The sequence below is a fragment of the Anolis carolinensis genome, chromosome 2 (genome assembly GCF_035594765.1).
Source record: "Anolis carolinensis isolate JA03-04 chromosome 2, rAnoCar3.1.pri, whole genome shotgun sequence".
Lineage (NCBI taxonomy): Eukaryota > Metazoa > Chordata > Lepidosauria > Squamata > Dactyloidae > Anolis > Anolis carolinensis.
The window spans coordinates 2,019,129-2,032,588 of NC_085842.1; the positions used below are offsets into that span (position 1 = coordinate 2,019,129).

A 13,460-nucleotide genomic window follows, 5' to 3' on the forward strand; every position below is an offset into this window, starting at 1 on the left:
GGAGAGGAACATGCGCACTGCATCGAGAGAGGAGAGGAAGGTGTGCACTGTGTCGAGAAAGGAGAGAAAGGTACACACTGCACCGAGAGGAGAGGAAGGTACACACTGCACCAATAGAGGAGGAAGGTACACACTTCACCGAGAGAGGAGAGGAAGGTGCGCACTACGTCGAGAGAGGAGAGGAAGGTGCGCACTGCATCGAGAGAGGAGAGGAAGGTGCGCACTGCGTCGAGAAAGGAGGAGAGAAAGGTACACACTGCACCGAGAGGAGAGGAAGGTGCACACTGCTTCAAGAGAGGAGAGGAAGGTGTGCACTGCGCCGAGAGGAGAGGAAAGTGCACACTGTGTCAAGAGAGGAGGAAGGTGTGCACTGCATCGAGAGAGGAGAGGAAGGTGCACACTGCGTCAAGAGAGGAGAGGAAGGTGCGCACTGCATCGAGAAAGGAGAGGAAGGTACACACTGCACCGAGAGAGGAGAGGAAGGTGCGCACTGCGTCAAGAGAGGAGAGGAAGGTGCGCACTGCATCGAGAAAGGAGGAGAGGAAGGTACACACTGCACCGAGAGAGGAAGGTGCGCACTGCGTCGAGAGGAGAAAAGGAAGGTGCGCACTGCATCAAGAGAGGAGAGGAAGGTGCGCTCTGTGTTGAGAGAGGAGAGGAAGGTGTGCACTGCGTCGAGAAAGGAAGAGAGGAAGGTGAGCACTGCACAAGAGAGCAGAAGAGGAAGGAGAGCTGGGTTGCTATGCGGAGAGATGAGGGTCCTGGCAGGAAAGCACCCAAGTATAAGCCGAGGGTGGCTTTTTCAACTCCCAAGTCCGCCTCACCTTTCTGCACCTGCAGGTTCTTTTCCACTTCAGCCTGGAGCCTCTTCTGCCACTCCCACCCTGCAGCCTCCCTCCTTCCGCAGGACAGCCTTCTCTGCCGGGGGAAGGGTCCGGGTTCTGAGTCTGGAGCCATTTCCATAAAGGACAAAGCAGTCAAAAAGGGCAGAGCAGCAACAACCATAGTTCAGCAGATCAGTAGTAATAATAGTAACAACAACAACAACAACTTTATTTATATCCCGCCACCATCTCTGAGGGGGACTCGGGGCGGCTCACAAAACACTCAAGGTGTGACACAAAATACAACAAGTGCAAAATAAAACATAGATAATAAAGAGTCAACACAACATCATAAATTCACAGTACCCCCGGTAAAAACAATAAAATACAGCTATTGCTGTAGATAAAACAGCAGTATTTGACCTCAGAATAGTAAAGTGCTAACAAAAGAGTCTAAAGGTCCTCTTATAATACATATGAGTCTAAACATGAACAAAGGCTTGTCAGAATAGCCAGGTCTTTAAATGTGTGCGGAAGGTTGGGGAGGGGGGGGGGGGCTAGCATGATCTCACTTGAAAGGGCACTCCAGAGCCAAGGGGCCACCACTGAGAAGGAAGGCCCTCTCTCTCGTCCCCACTTAAGATGGAGGTGGGACCAAGAGCAGGGCCTCCTTCTCCGGTCGATCTTAAAGCCCATGCCGGTTCATAAAGAGATACGGTCTCGAAGACAGGTTGGACCCGAAGCGTAAAGGGCTTCATAGGTGATAACCTGCACCTTGAATCAGGTCCGGAAATTCATTGGCAGCCTGTGGGGCTGCTTTAATAGGGGCATGGTGTGCTCCCTATAACCAGCTGCTCTTTGTTACACTCTCAGCACTTACAGATTATTCATGAAGCACTTGCGGCCTTTTACTGCTGCAAAGAGAAATATGGCCACCTGCCAAATAGTAGAGGCTCCTCCTTTGGGGCTTTTAAGCAGAGGCTGGATGGCCATCTGTCAGGGTACTTTGAATGCAATTTTCCTGCTTCTCGGTAAAATGGGGTTGGACTGGGTGGACCACGAGGTCTCTTCCGACTCTAGGATTCTATGCTCCATTGCCCTGATCAGACAGTAGAGAGCTGCGAGACCAATTTAGGGTTCTTCCTGGCCAATTGGTGAGTAGAGGGGATATTAGCCTTGAGGGAGAAAAGGAAGAAAGGGGAGAAGGGAGGGAGGGAGGAAGGGAGGTGCCAATGACACAAACAACACAAGGTGCCAATGACACAAACAACACACTCCCAGTGCAACTGGCATCCCCAAAGCACACTTCTGAAGGAAACTAGCACATATCAAAACATAGCGGGTGACCATCCAAGTGCCTTGATTTTCCTTGACTCACACACACATCTATCTATCTACCTACCGTATCTATATGTTTGTATTTATTTATTTATTTACTTACTGTTTTTATATACCGCTTTTCTCACCCAGGGGATTTGGGGGAGGGGGGGAACGGGACTCAAATCGGTTTACAACATAATGGGAAAAATTCAATGCCTAACATACATATAAAGTAAGACGACAACAAGGCTGATCTGAAATGGTTTTAAACAATTGATTTAAAGTCAAAATAATGTGGTTTTAGTGTTTGTGTATTTTTAGTTATTTTATGTCCCAGTATTGAATGTTTGCCGTATATATCTTGTGCTCTGCCCTGAGTCCCCTTTGTGATGAGAAGGGTGCAATATCAATGCTTTAACTAAATAATAAATCAATAAAAGAAAATCATAAAATCTAAAAAAAGAAACGTAAGTATCCATTAAAATCAATAAGACCATTAAACATAAGATATAAACAACATTTAGATATGAGGACATAGCATTAAAACACGTCATATAAACATTAAAATCACATGATCCAAAGCTGTAGACTGGGCCACTGCAATGGTCAATTGCACATATGCCATATTTATTTCTCGCACCGCATTATATTGTATGCATATATAGTAGAGTCTCACTTATCCAAGCCTCGCTTATCCAAGCCTCTGGATAATCCAAGCCATTTTTGTAGTCAATGTTTTCAATATATCGTGATATTTTGGTGCTAAATTCGTAAATACAGTAATTACAACATAACATTACTGCATATTGAACTACTTTTTCTGTCAAATTTGTTGTCTAACATGATGTTTTGGTGCTTAATTTGTAAAATCATAACCTAATTTGATGTTTAATAGGCTTTTCCTTAATCCGTCCTTATTATCCAAGATATTCACTTATTCAAGCTTCTGCCAGCCCGTTTAGCTTGGAGAAGTGAGACTCTACTGTATGTACGTATCTGTGAGAGAGACAAACACAAGGCTGTTCCCCCAGAAGAGCCCCTTTCCTTCCTTCCTTCCTTCCTTCCTTCCTTCCTTCCTTCCTTCCTTCCTTCCTTCCTTCCTTCCTTCCTTCCCTCCCTCCCCTGATGCAGAATAAGGAAGATAAAAGGCACTGGGTTCAATCCAAGCGGAAAGGCCTTTCTTAGCCTGCCCTGCAAGGGGTCACGGGTCCCATGTTGTGGCTCTTTGTGTTGGGGGACCGGGGGTCGCTTCTGGCTCTTATTATTAGAAAGAGTAATTGTTAATGTTAGAGAGAATGTTCCATAGGTGAGTTTCACACAGGAATAAAACACACGATGTGCATCGGGCCCGAAGCACCGATTGGGAAGCAGGTCACAAAGGACGGACGGACGGAAGGAAGGGAGGAAGAGGAGAAGAGAAGTCTTACTCCCAGGGCAGCTGGCCTCCCTAAAGTACAGTTTTGAGGGAAACAACGCATTTGCAAACAAAGCGTGTGACCAGGCACATCCAAATGCCCTCATGTTCACTTACACACAAACACACACATTGATTTATCTACCTACCTATTTATATGTTAGTATTTATATATTTACTAGCTTGGGGTGGTGGCCGGGTTATTAGAAGGAGGCATTGTTTGTTTTGGGAAGTTAGGTAGTATCCTAAGTTTGGTCCAGTTTGCTCAGGGTGAACTACAACTCCCAGATTTCCAGGGCAATCGCCTCCAAACTCCGCTTGTATGCACACTTGGCCATGTTGGGTCTGTGAGCCAGGTTTGGTCCAGATCCGTCACTGGTGGGGTTCAGAGGGCTCACGGAATACGGGGGAACTATAACTCCCGGAGATAAAGGTCGGTCACCCCCTAAATCCACCAGTGTTCCCAGTTGGCCAGGTTGGGTCTGTGAGCCAGGTTTGGTCCAGATCCGTCACTGGTGGGGTTCAAGGTTCAACCCAAATTCCCAAAATCTATAAACAACCAGGGTCTCTCTTTATCTGGCCTCCTTAGGTCTTCCTGTGGGGAAGGATTATGGGAGATACAGTCCAAAGAAGTAACTTTGGACTAATAATAACATAGGATTCTTTATTACATTGTGGACATTGGATTAATATATACCTGATCAACCACTGCCATCAGAATGACAAGTAAACATTAAAGTCGTGGCAGATACTCAATGCACATTCTCCTTGTTTCTTTCTAAACCCTTCTCTATATGGATGAACACAAACACATTCGACACCATGAGAAAGAAAGCCTTTAATTGCAAGGACTTGGGAGACATATTTGTCTTGGACTACAACTCCCAGGGTCCTACAACCCCCATGCCAGGTCTTTTTATAGTGTTTATGGGAGTTGTAGTCCAAGAGAGCAATTCTCTCCACTCTCTGGAGCAAGGATTCCCAAACTCTATTCCTCTGAGATTTCTTGGACTTCCAACACCCAGAACTCCCAGCTGCCTTGGTCCAAGGTCAGGGATTCTGGGACATGGAGTCCCCAGGAGGTGGAAGGCCAGGGCTTGGGAAGGGAGGCTCCTGAGAAGGGACAAGGCTTCCACGGCTGATCAGCTCTTACCATCCGGAAATGATTCCCAATGTTTAGGTGGAAGCTTCTTTCCCGCAATGTGAATCAGTTGCTGTTTATTTTAGTCTCGAGGAGCAGGAAAACCTTGCCCTTTTCTCCTCAAAGTGACATCCTTCCAAGTATTGGCTCTCTTGTCCCCTCGGCCTTTCCCCCTCCAAACTGAACACGTCCATCTCCCTCAGCCATTCCCTGGAGCCCTTCTCTGGAGACATTCTAGCACCTCAAAATCTTGCTTGAATTGCTCAGATCTGGACACAGGGTTATTCCAGGGCAGGTCTGATCAAAGTGTCGAAGAGAGTCGACTAAAAATTACCCGGATCTAGACATCATGCTCCCATTGGTACAGCCTATAATCACTTTGGCTTTTTAAAGCTGATGTATCACACTTCATAGAATAAACAATTTTTATTCAAAGACAAAAAAACAACAAACAAAACAAAGCATGCTTATGCAAATTACAATTTAGGTATTTAACGTTTTTACACAAATTATCATTCTGGTCCCTTTTTAGAAGTACAGTAGAGTCTCGCTTATCCAACGTAAACGAGCTGGCAGAATGTTGGATAAGCAAATATGTTGGATAATAAGGAGAGATTAAGGAAAAGCCTATTAAACATTAAATTAGGTTATGATTTTACAAATTAAGCACCAAAACATCATGTTTAACAACAAATTTGACATAAAAGGTAGTTCAATACACAGTAATGCTATGTAGTAATTACTGTATTTACGAATTTAGCACCAAAATATCATGATATATTGAAAACACTGACTACAAAAATGCGTTGGATAATCCAGAACGTTGAATAAGCGAGTGTTGGATAAGTGCGACTCTACTGTACTACTTAACAAATATAAAGCGAACAAGGACACACGTCTTGTACAATAAGATCAAAACTAACGGCCAACGAACACTAGTCTATAAACATCTCATTCACTATATGATTTTTACCTCTATTCCTCTAAATGCTGTTCTATACTTCATCCATTTAGTTAATTTGTCCATCTCAACGGATTAATGAGTCCAGTTACATCCAACCTGGACCACTGCCACTCTCTCTACGTGGGGCTGCCTTTGAAGATAGTTCGGAAGGTTCAATTGTTCAAAGATCCGCAACCAGGTTAATTTGTGGAGCACCATAAAGGGAGAGCAACCACTGTCTGCCCGTCCGCTTCTGGACTTAATACAAAGTGCTGGTTATTACCTATAAAGCCCTAAGCATTTCGGGTCCAGAGTTTTTGAAAAACGGCACCTCCATAAATAAACCAGCACGGGTGCTGTGGTCTGCAGAGGAGGCCCTCTTCTCGGTCCCACTCCCGTCCCAAGCTCGGTTGTGGGGAGACAAGAGAGGGGCCTTCTCCGTGATCGCCCCTTGTATCTGGAACTCCACCCTAAAGAACTAAGAATGGCCCCCTCTCCTCTCCTTCAAAAAGCTTTTAAAAACCCATTTATGCACTTTAGCATATGGAGAGGAGGAGGACTACTACATCATATAAATATCCTCGCCCAGATATTGGACACCTACCTCAGCTCCTGGGAAGCCGTAAACTACATTATGTGAAACATGTAGCATTTTACTATGGTAAATGTGTGAGAGTATGTTTAGGTTTTAATATTTGGTTATGTTTTTAGTTTCATTCATAGGTTTATATTGTGATTGTCATATCTATTGTTTTTAACTTTATGGCATTGAATGTTTGGCATTTTGTTACTTGCTGGAAACCGCCCTGAGTCCCCTCGGGGAGATAGGGCGGGTTACAAATAAATTATCATCACCACCATCATCATCACCATCATTTATCTTCATCAGCTGTTGTCATAATCCGGTGTCTTCCAATCCCTACAGTTAGGGAGATATGCTGTGTATCCTAATGGACCCTTTGCCAAAGGTGGCGATTAAACAGTCTCAAATACAGAAATGGGTTCACTCTAAGCAGGGATTAGTACACACAAAGCAAGACTGATGGCCTTGTGAACCAGGGCTCTCCTGGTATAAAGTCTGAGGAGCACAAGGTAAGCCAAGACCATACCTTTCAAGTCTTGAGTCCTTTACCTTTAAACTTTAAATCCTTTACCTTTAACATCTTGAGTCCTGCTAAAATAATATAATTGCATCAACACAGTCGGAGTAACAGTGAACACAAGTCAAGGTCAAGAGTCAAATTAATGCAGACATGTCAAGAACTGCAGATCCAGGTCAGGAGCAAGAAAAAACAATAGCCAAGATAACAGTCCAATAGTCACATGCCCAGAGTTCATTCGACAGAGATGATAAAATAACAACCAAAAAATCAAGAATACAAACAGAATTCAGAGTCTCAAAGATAACCCAAAAAGACGGGGATACAAACAAAGTCCTAGTTCATAAATGAAACCAGGCAGTCAGTCCAGAATTTAGTCAACGATTCAGGACACAACAAAGTCCAGGAAAGGGTTACAGGTACATGGCTGGAGCCCCAAATTCTAACCGAGGGGCAGTAGAGCCAAGACATGAGACAAGCGTATCAAGATATGACGTAATCTGCTACCAAAGAGCTATTCTTTTTCAGAACCCTTTTTATCCAGAGATCTCAGCTTCTGCTCATTTCAGCAAACCTTCAGAGATCATCCTAGAAGCCTGTGAGGGGTTTCTTTATGGAGGAGGTTAGGTGAACGCCTTCAAAGCTTGCTGCAATGCTGAGAAAAGCCCCCCTCTGAGTGAGACCTGTCAGCAGCAGTCAAATTGCAGTTCATGGGAGAGAGAGAGAGAGCAAGGTGGTGGCTTTCCTCTTTCCTTCCAATGTTCTTTTGAAGAGGGCTTGGAAACTTAAAGGCCCGTCTCCTCTGGTGGCGCATGGGTTCTGTGATGTCTAATATATGCTGAACTTTCTCTAAAGCTCTTTCCACATTATGTACATTCATGTGGCTTCTCCCTTGTGTGGGTCCTTTGATGGGTACGCAAATGAGAACTGTGACTAAAGCTCTTTCCGCATTCTACGCATTTATGTGGCTTCTCCCCTGTGTGGGTCTTTTGATGAGAACGTAGACTGTCACTCCGACTGAAGCTTTCTCCACATTCTATGCATTTATATGGCTTCTCCCCTGTGTGGGTCCTTTGATGGGTACGCAAATGAGAACTGTGACTGAAGCTCTTTCCGCATTCTACGCATTTATGTGGCTTCTCCCCTGTGTGGGTCTTTTGATGAGAACGTAGACTGTCACTCCGACTGAAGCTCTTTCCGCATTCTATGCATTTGTATGGCTTCTCCCCTGTGTGGGTCCTTTGATGGTAACGTAGACTGCCTCTGTGACTGAAGCTTACTCCGCATTCTATGCATTTATATGGCTTCTCCCCTGTGTGGGTCCTTTGATGGGTACGCAAATGAGAACTGTGACTGAAGCTCTTTCCGCATTCTACGCATTTAAGTGGCTTCTCCCCTGTGTGGGTCCTTTGATGGAAACGTAGATGTCCACTCTGACTGAAGCTTTCTCCACATTCCATGCATTTATGTGGCTTCTCCCCTGTGTGGGTCATTTGATGGGAACGTAGATGGCAACTCCGACTGAAGCTCTTTCCACATTCCATGCATTTATATGGCTTCTCCCCTGTGTGGGTCCTTTGATGGGAACGTAGGCTGCCACTGCGACTGAAGCTTCCTCCACATTCCATGCATTTATAGGGCTTCTCCCCTGTGTGGGTCCTTTGATGGGAACGTAGGTTGCCACTGCGACTGAAGCTTCCTCCACATTTCATACATTTATATGGCTTCTCCCCTGTGTGGGTCCTTTGATGGGAACGTAGGCTGCCACTGCGACTGAAGCTTCCTCCACATTCCATGCATTTATAAGGCTTCTCCCCTGTGTGGGTGCGTTCATGTCTAGTAAGATGACTTTTGCTATCAAATTGTTTCCCACATTCCATACACTGATGTAACTTCTCCCCTGTGTGTGATCCATGATAGGGAGGTGGAGGACTTGCCATTCTTTTACAATTATAATTCAAATATCATGCCAGGGGTTCACAGATATAACCTCCCGAACAGCATAGTCTTTGTATTACTTTAGCATTCTTCTCACTTTCAGCAAGTGTCTCTTTCTCAGGCACAATCTTATTTCCCCCCTTATAATTGCACAGGCATTTAGCTTGAAATGTATTTTTCTACTACTTATTTCTTCTTGTTGTCATTGCTGTGCATCTTGAATTCACTTTAGACTTAGAGCACTCCTCGGGCAAAACTCTCACAAGATGTTCTTCGCAGAACTTGTTCAGAAGTTACCTGCCAGACAAATGAGAGGAAAATGTCTTCAGGAGTTGAACAGAGAAAGATCTCATGAAACATGAAGAACAAGACTCGTGCTGGAGCAAACCCAGGGGAAGAGGGAAGGCGCCCATTGCCTGGTGACAAATACTTTTAACACTTGCCCAACAACGAACAATCCCTCCTTAGGGACAAAGGGGACGGTGCCCAAATATTCGATGTATGCGATGTCTTACACTTACCTTTCTTTGCAGGCCCCTCTGCCCTCCTCTTCCTGCCTCCGGAGGGTACTTACATCCTTCCCGCCCTTCCTTTGCTCCTGAATGGGGAGCAGTGGATGTGTTGCAGCCTCGTATTACCTCCAGCTCAGCTCAGCAGTATGATGTGTCTGTTTTGAAAAAAGTATTTTTAGAACATCAGCTTGTGTTCCCAAAACACAATTGTTTATGTTTTACTATTTTAAACTTTTCTTACTAATGGTTCATGAATTGCAATTTATTTTAAAAGAAAGGCATGATAAATGCAGACCTGGAGACTGGAATAACATCAACATCTGCACTGGGTGGGCTTTGAAGGGGAGGGCATCAGATAATGGGGAGGCTGCAGAAGGGAACGCCCTCATCCTGATCCTCACGCAGAGCATGGCTCCCTTGGGCTGGCGCTGAGGAAAGTGCACTCTAAGGAGGGAAAATATTTTATGTTGTTTTATGCTGTTTTATACTATATTGTTATATTGTTTTACATTTCATGGATTGTTTTAAGTTATGTCGATGTTGGGTTCATGCCCATGTGAGCTCTGAATCCCTTCGGGGAGATGGAGGTGGGATACAAAAATAAAGTAAGTATTATGATTAATAATACGAACGTGTCTCCAAATATTCCTAACTACTCACAGACGTTATTCCTATCATTTTTGGAGAGATAGAAGATCCATGGGACAAGCTTTAAAGTTACAGAATTCCAAATAAAAACAAGTAAGAATCACAACGTGTAGGCAGACTTCCGTAGCCACAGGTTTCCATGAGATACATTGCATTCCCATACATTCCATTATTTCTAAGTTAGCTTAGAAATGGAGATCAGCACCAACCCCCAGAGTCAGACATGACTGGACTTAACGTCCAGGGGAAGCCTTTACCTTTTTATCTATCTGTCTCTAATTCTTAGAAGGGCTTGGTTTAACCTCCAGTTTCCTAGAAAATGGAATTACTATGTTCCTAATGATCCATTTGAAAAAGTGTCATCACTATGAAAAGTATAGAAATAATAATAGTAATACAGTAGAGTCTCACTTATCCAAGCTAAACGGGCCGGCAGAAGCTTGGATAAGCAAATACCTTGGATAATAAGGAGGGATTAAGGAAAAGCCTATTAAACATCAAATTAGATTATGATTTTACAAATTAAGCACCAAAACATCATGTTATACAACAAATTTGACAGAAAAAGTAGTTCAATATGCAGTAATGTTATGTTGTAATTACTGTATTTACGAATTTAGCACCAAAATATCATGATATATTGAAAACATTGACTACAAAAATGGCTTGGATAATCTAGAGCAGGGGTCCTCAAACTTTTGAAGCAGAGGGCCAGTCCACAATCCTTCAGACTGTTGGGCTGAATTATCATTTGAAAAAAAAAATGAACAAATTCCTATGCACACTGCACATGTCTTATTTTTTGTAGTGCAAAACAGCAACAACAACAATGAAAGAACAATACAATATTTTAAAATGAAAACAATTTTAACCAACAAAAACCTATCAGGATTTCAATGGAAAATGTGGGCCTGCTTCTGGCCAATGAGATAGTCAAGTTTATTAGGATTGTTGTTGTTGTGTGCCTTCAAGTCATTTCAAACTTTGGCCGAGCCTAAGTCTAAAATTAATTATTTATTTACTACATTTATATCCCACCCTTCTCACCCCGAAGGGGACTCAGAGCAGCTGTATGTACATACAATATATTATATTATTAGCATAGCACAATATTAGCATTATATATTACTATATTGAACTATACCACTATAGTGTAATGTTATATGTAATATATAACATATAATTAATATTATTATAATATTATAATTATAAAATTAATTATTTATTTACTACATTTATATCCCACCCTTCTCACCCCGAAGGGGACTCAGAGCAGCTGTATGTACATACAATATATTATATTATTAGCATAGCACAATATTAGCATTATATATTACTATATTGAACTATACCACTATAGTGTAATATTATATGTAATATATAACATATAATTAATATTATTATAATATTATAATTATAAAATTAATTATTTATTTACTACATTTATATCCCACCCTTCTCACCCCGAAGGGGACTCAGAGCAGCTGTATGTACATACAATATATTATATTATTAGCATAGCACAATATTAGCATTATATATTACTATATTGAACTATACCACTATAGTGTAATATTATATGTAATATAAAACATACAATTAATATTATTATATGGTATTATTATTAGTATTATATTGTGTAACATAATATTAGTATCAATACTATATGTATATACAATATATTATATTATTAAAACTGATATAAAAATATTATATTATAAAACTGAGGGTGGGGGCCAGGTCAATGACCTTGGAGGGCCGCATCCGGCCCCCGGGCCTTAGTTTGGGGACCCCGGATCTAGAGGCTTGGATAAGCGAGGCTTGGATAAGTGAGACTCTACTGTAGCTTGAGGCAGGCTGCAACATTGTGAAACAGACATTAACCCGAAACATTCTTTAAAATACACATATCACAACATATTTCTACAAAATACATATTAAAATACTGAAAGCCAAGATGTAACATCAGGTGCAAGTTTCAAAGCCATGATGCACACTGTCTGGGTGGGCCTGCTGGGAGAGAGAGGTCTTCACGGGTCTCTCACATTGCGACAGCGGATCGAGCTGCGGGAAACTCTGATCTCAATCCTACAAAAGGCCAATTTGCTTCAAAAGAGGATCCAGTAAGAGAAGAGAAGAGAAGAGAAGAGAAGAGAGAGAGAGAGAGAGAGAGAGAGAGAGAGAGAAGACGGGCCTTGTCTCTGGCTGAGGGGCCGAGGGGGGAGGGGAGGGGAGGGGGAGGAAGACCCCCGGGAGAGCCCTCCCCCCTCCGCCCCAGGCCTGCCCACACTCACCGGAGTCCCTGAGGGAGGCCAGGCCCAAACACCCGGGAGAGGAGGCCCACGCGAGGCCCAGGCCTGGAAGGGAGGGCGCCAGGACAAGGCCCCGCTCCCCCCTCCGGAAGTGAGCTCAGAGGGAAGGGCGTCGCGGTCTCCTCCCCTCCCGCCTCTCTGGGCAGCGGAGGCCTCCCTCTCGCTCGACTTCCGCCCGGACTGGACATGGCGGCCACGAGGAGGCGCCCATCGAGAGGCGGGGCTCAGCCTCCAAAGGGAGAGGACCACACCTGGCACACACACACACACACACACCCCATGACCCACTTGAAGTCCAGGTAGGGTTTGGCAGGGGATGGGCCCTGGATGATGGGATGTGAAGTACATATACTCACCTCAAAAGATCAGGCAAATCCCAACAGAGATGGATCTGGACCAAACATGGCCCACACACACACACACACACACACACACCCCATGACCCACTTGAAGTCCAGGTAGGGTTTGGCAGGGGATGGGCCCTGGATGATGGGATGTGAAGTACATACACTCACCTCAAAAGATCAGGCAAATCCCAACAGAGATGGATCTGGACCAAACATGGCCCACACACACACACACACACACACACCCCATGACCCACTTGAAGTCCAGGTAGGGTTTGGCAGGGGATGGGCCCTGGATGATGGGATGTGAAGTACATACACTCACCTCAAAAGATCAGGCAAATCCCAACAGAGATGGATCTGGACCAAACATGGCCCACACACACACACACACACACACACACACACACACACACACACACACCCCATGACCCACTTGAAGTCCAGGTAGGGTTTGGCAGGGGATGGGCCCTGGATGATGGGATGTGAAGTACATACACTCACCTCAAAAGATCAGGCAAATCCCAACAGAGATGGATCTGGACCAAACATGGCCCACACACACACACACACACACACACCCCATGACCCACTTGAAGTCCAGGTAGGGTTTGGCAGGGGATGGGCCCTGGATGATGGGATGTGAAGTACATACACTCACCTCAAAAGATCAGGCAAATCCCAACAGAGATGGATCTGGACCAAACATGGCCCACACACACACACACACACACACACCCCATGACCCACTTGAAGTCCAGGTAGGGTTTGGCAGGGGATGGGCCCTGGATGATGGGATGTGAAGTACATACACTCACCTCAAAAGATCAGGCAAATCCCAACAGAGATGGATCTGGACCAAACATGGCCCACACACACACACACACACACACACACACACACACACACACACACCCCATGACCCACTTGAAGTCCAGGTAGGGTTTGGCAGGGGATGGGC

General features: G+C 44.3%; 2 protein-coding genes across 7 annotated transcripts in view; both read right to left on the reverse strand.

Annotated features, from left to right (window-relative positions):
- The window catches only part of LOC100562789 (zinc finger protein 227-like), a 50,326-nt gene that overhangs the window by 26,155 nt on the left and 10,711 nt on the right, over nt 1-13,460 (reverse strand). Inside the window, exons 3-4 of one of the 6 annotated variants that reach the window (XM_062972758.1) lie at nt 9,488-9,636; nt 9,211-9,347 (exon numbers count right to left, since the gene is read on the reverse strand). The exons of 3 other annotated variants lie outside the window; for them this stretch is intronic. In XM_062972758.1, the coding sequence (XP_062828828.1) occupies nt 9,331-9,347; nt 9,488-9,636 (166 nt within the window). In that variant the 3' untranslated portion in view covers nt 9,211-9,330. Of the gene's footprint in view, nt 1-853; nt 948-9,210; nt 9,348-9,487; nt 9,637-13,460 lie in introns of those variants that run through there. 2 more of the 6 variants (XM_062972759.1, XM_062972760.1) reach the window with 2 other exon arrangements.
- On the reverse strand, nt 5,111-8,700 carry LOC134292278 (zinc finger and SCAN domain-containing protein 2-like). Its single transcript, XM_062972832.1, has one exon. It carries the CDS (start codon nt 8,680-8,682, stop codon nt 7,609-7,611), a length of 1,074 nt encoding a protein of 357 aa, XP_062828902.1. The 5' UTR covers nt 8,683-8,700; the 3' UTR covers nt 5,111-7,608.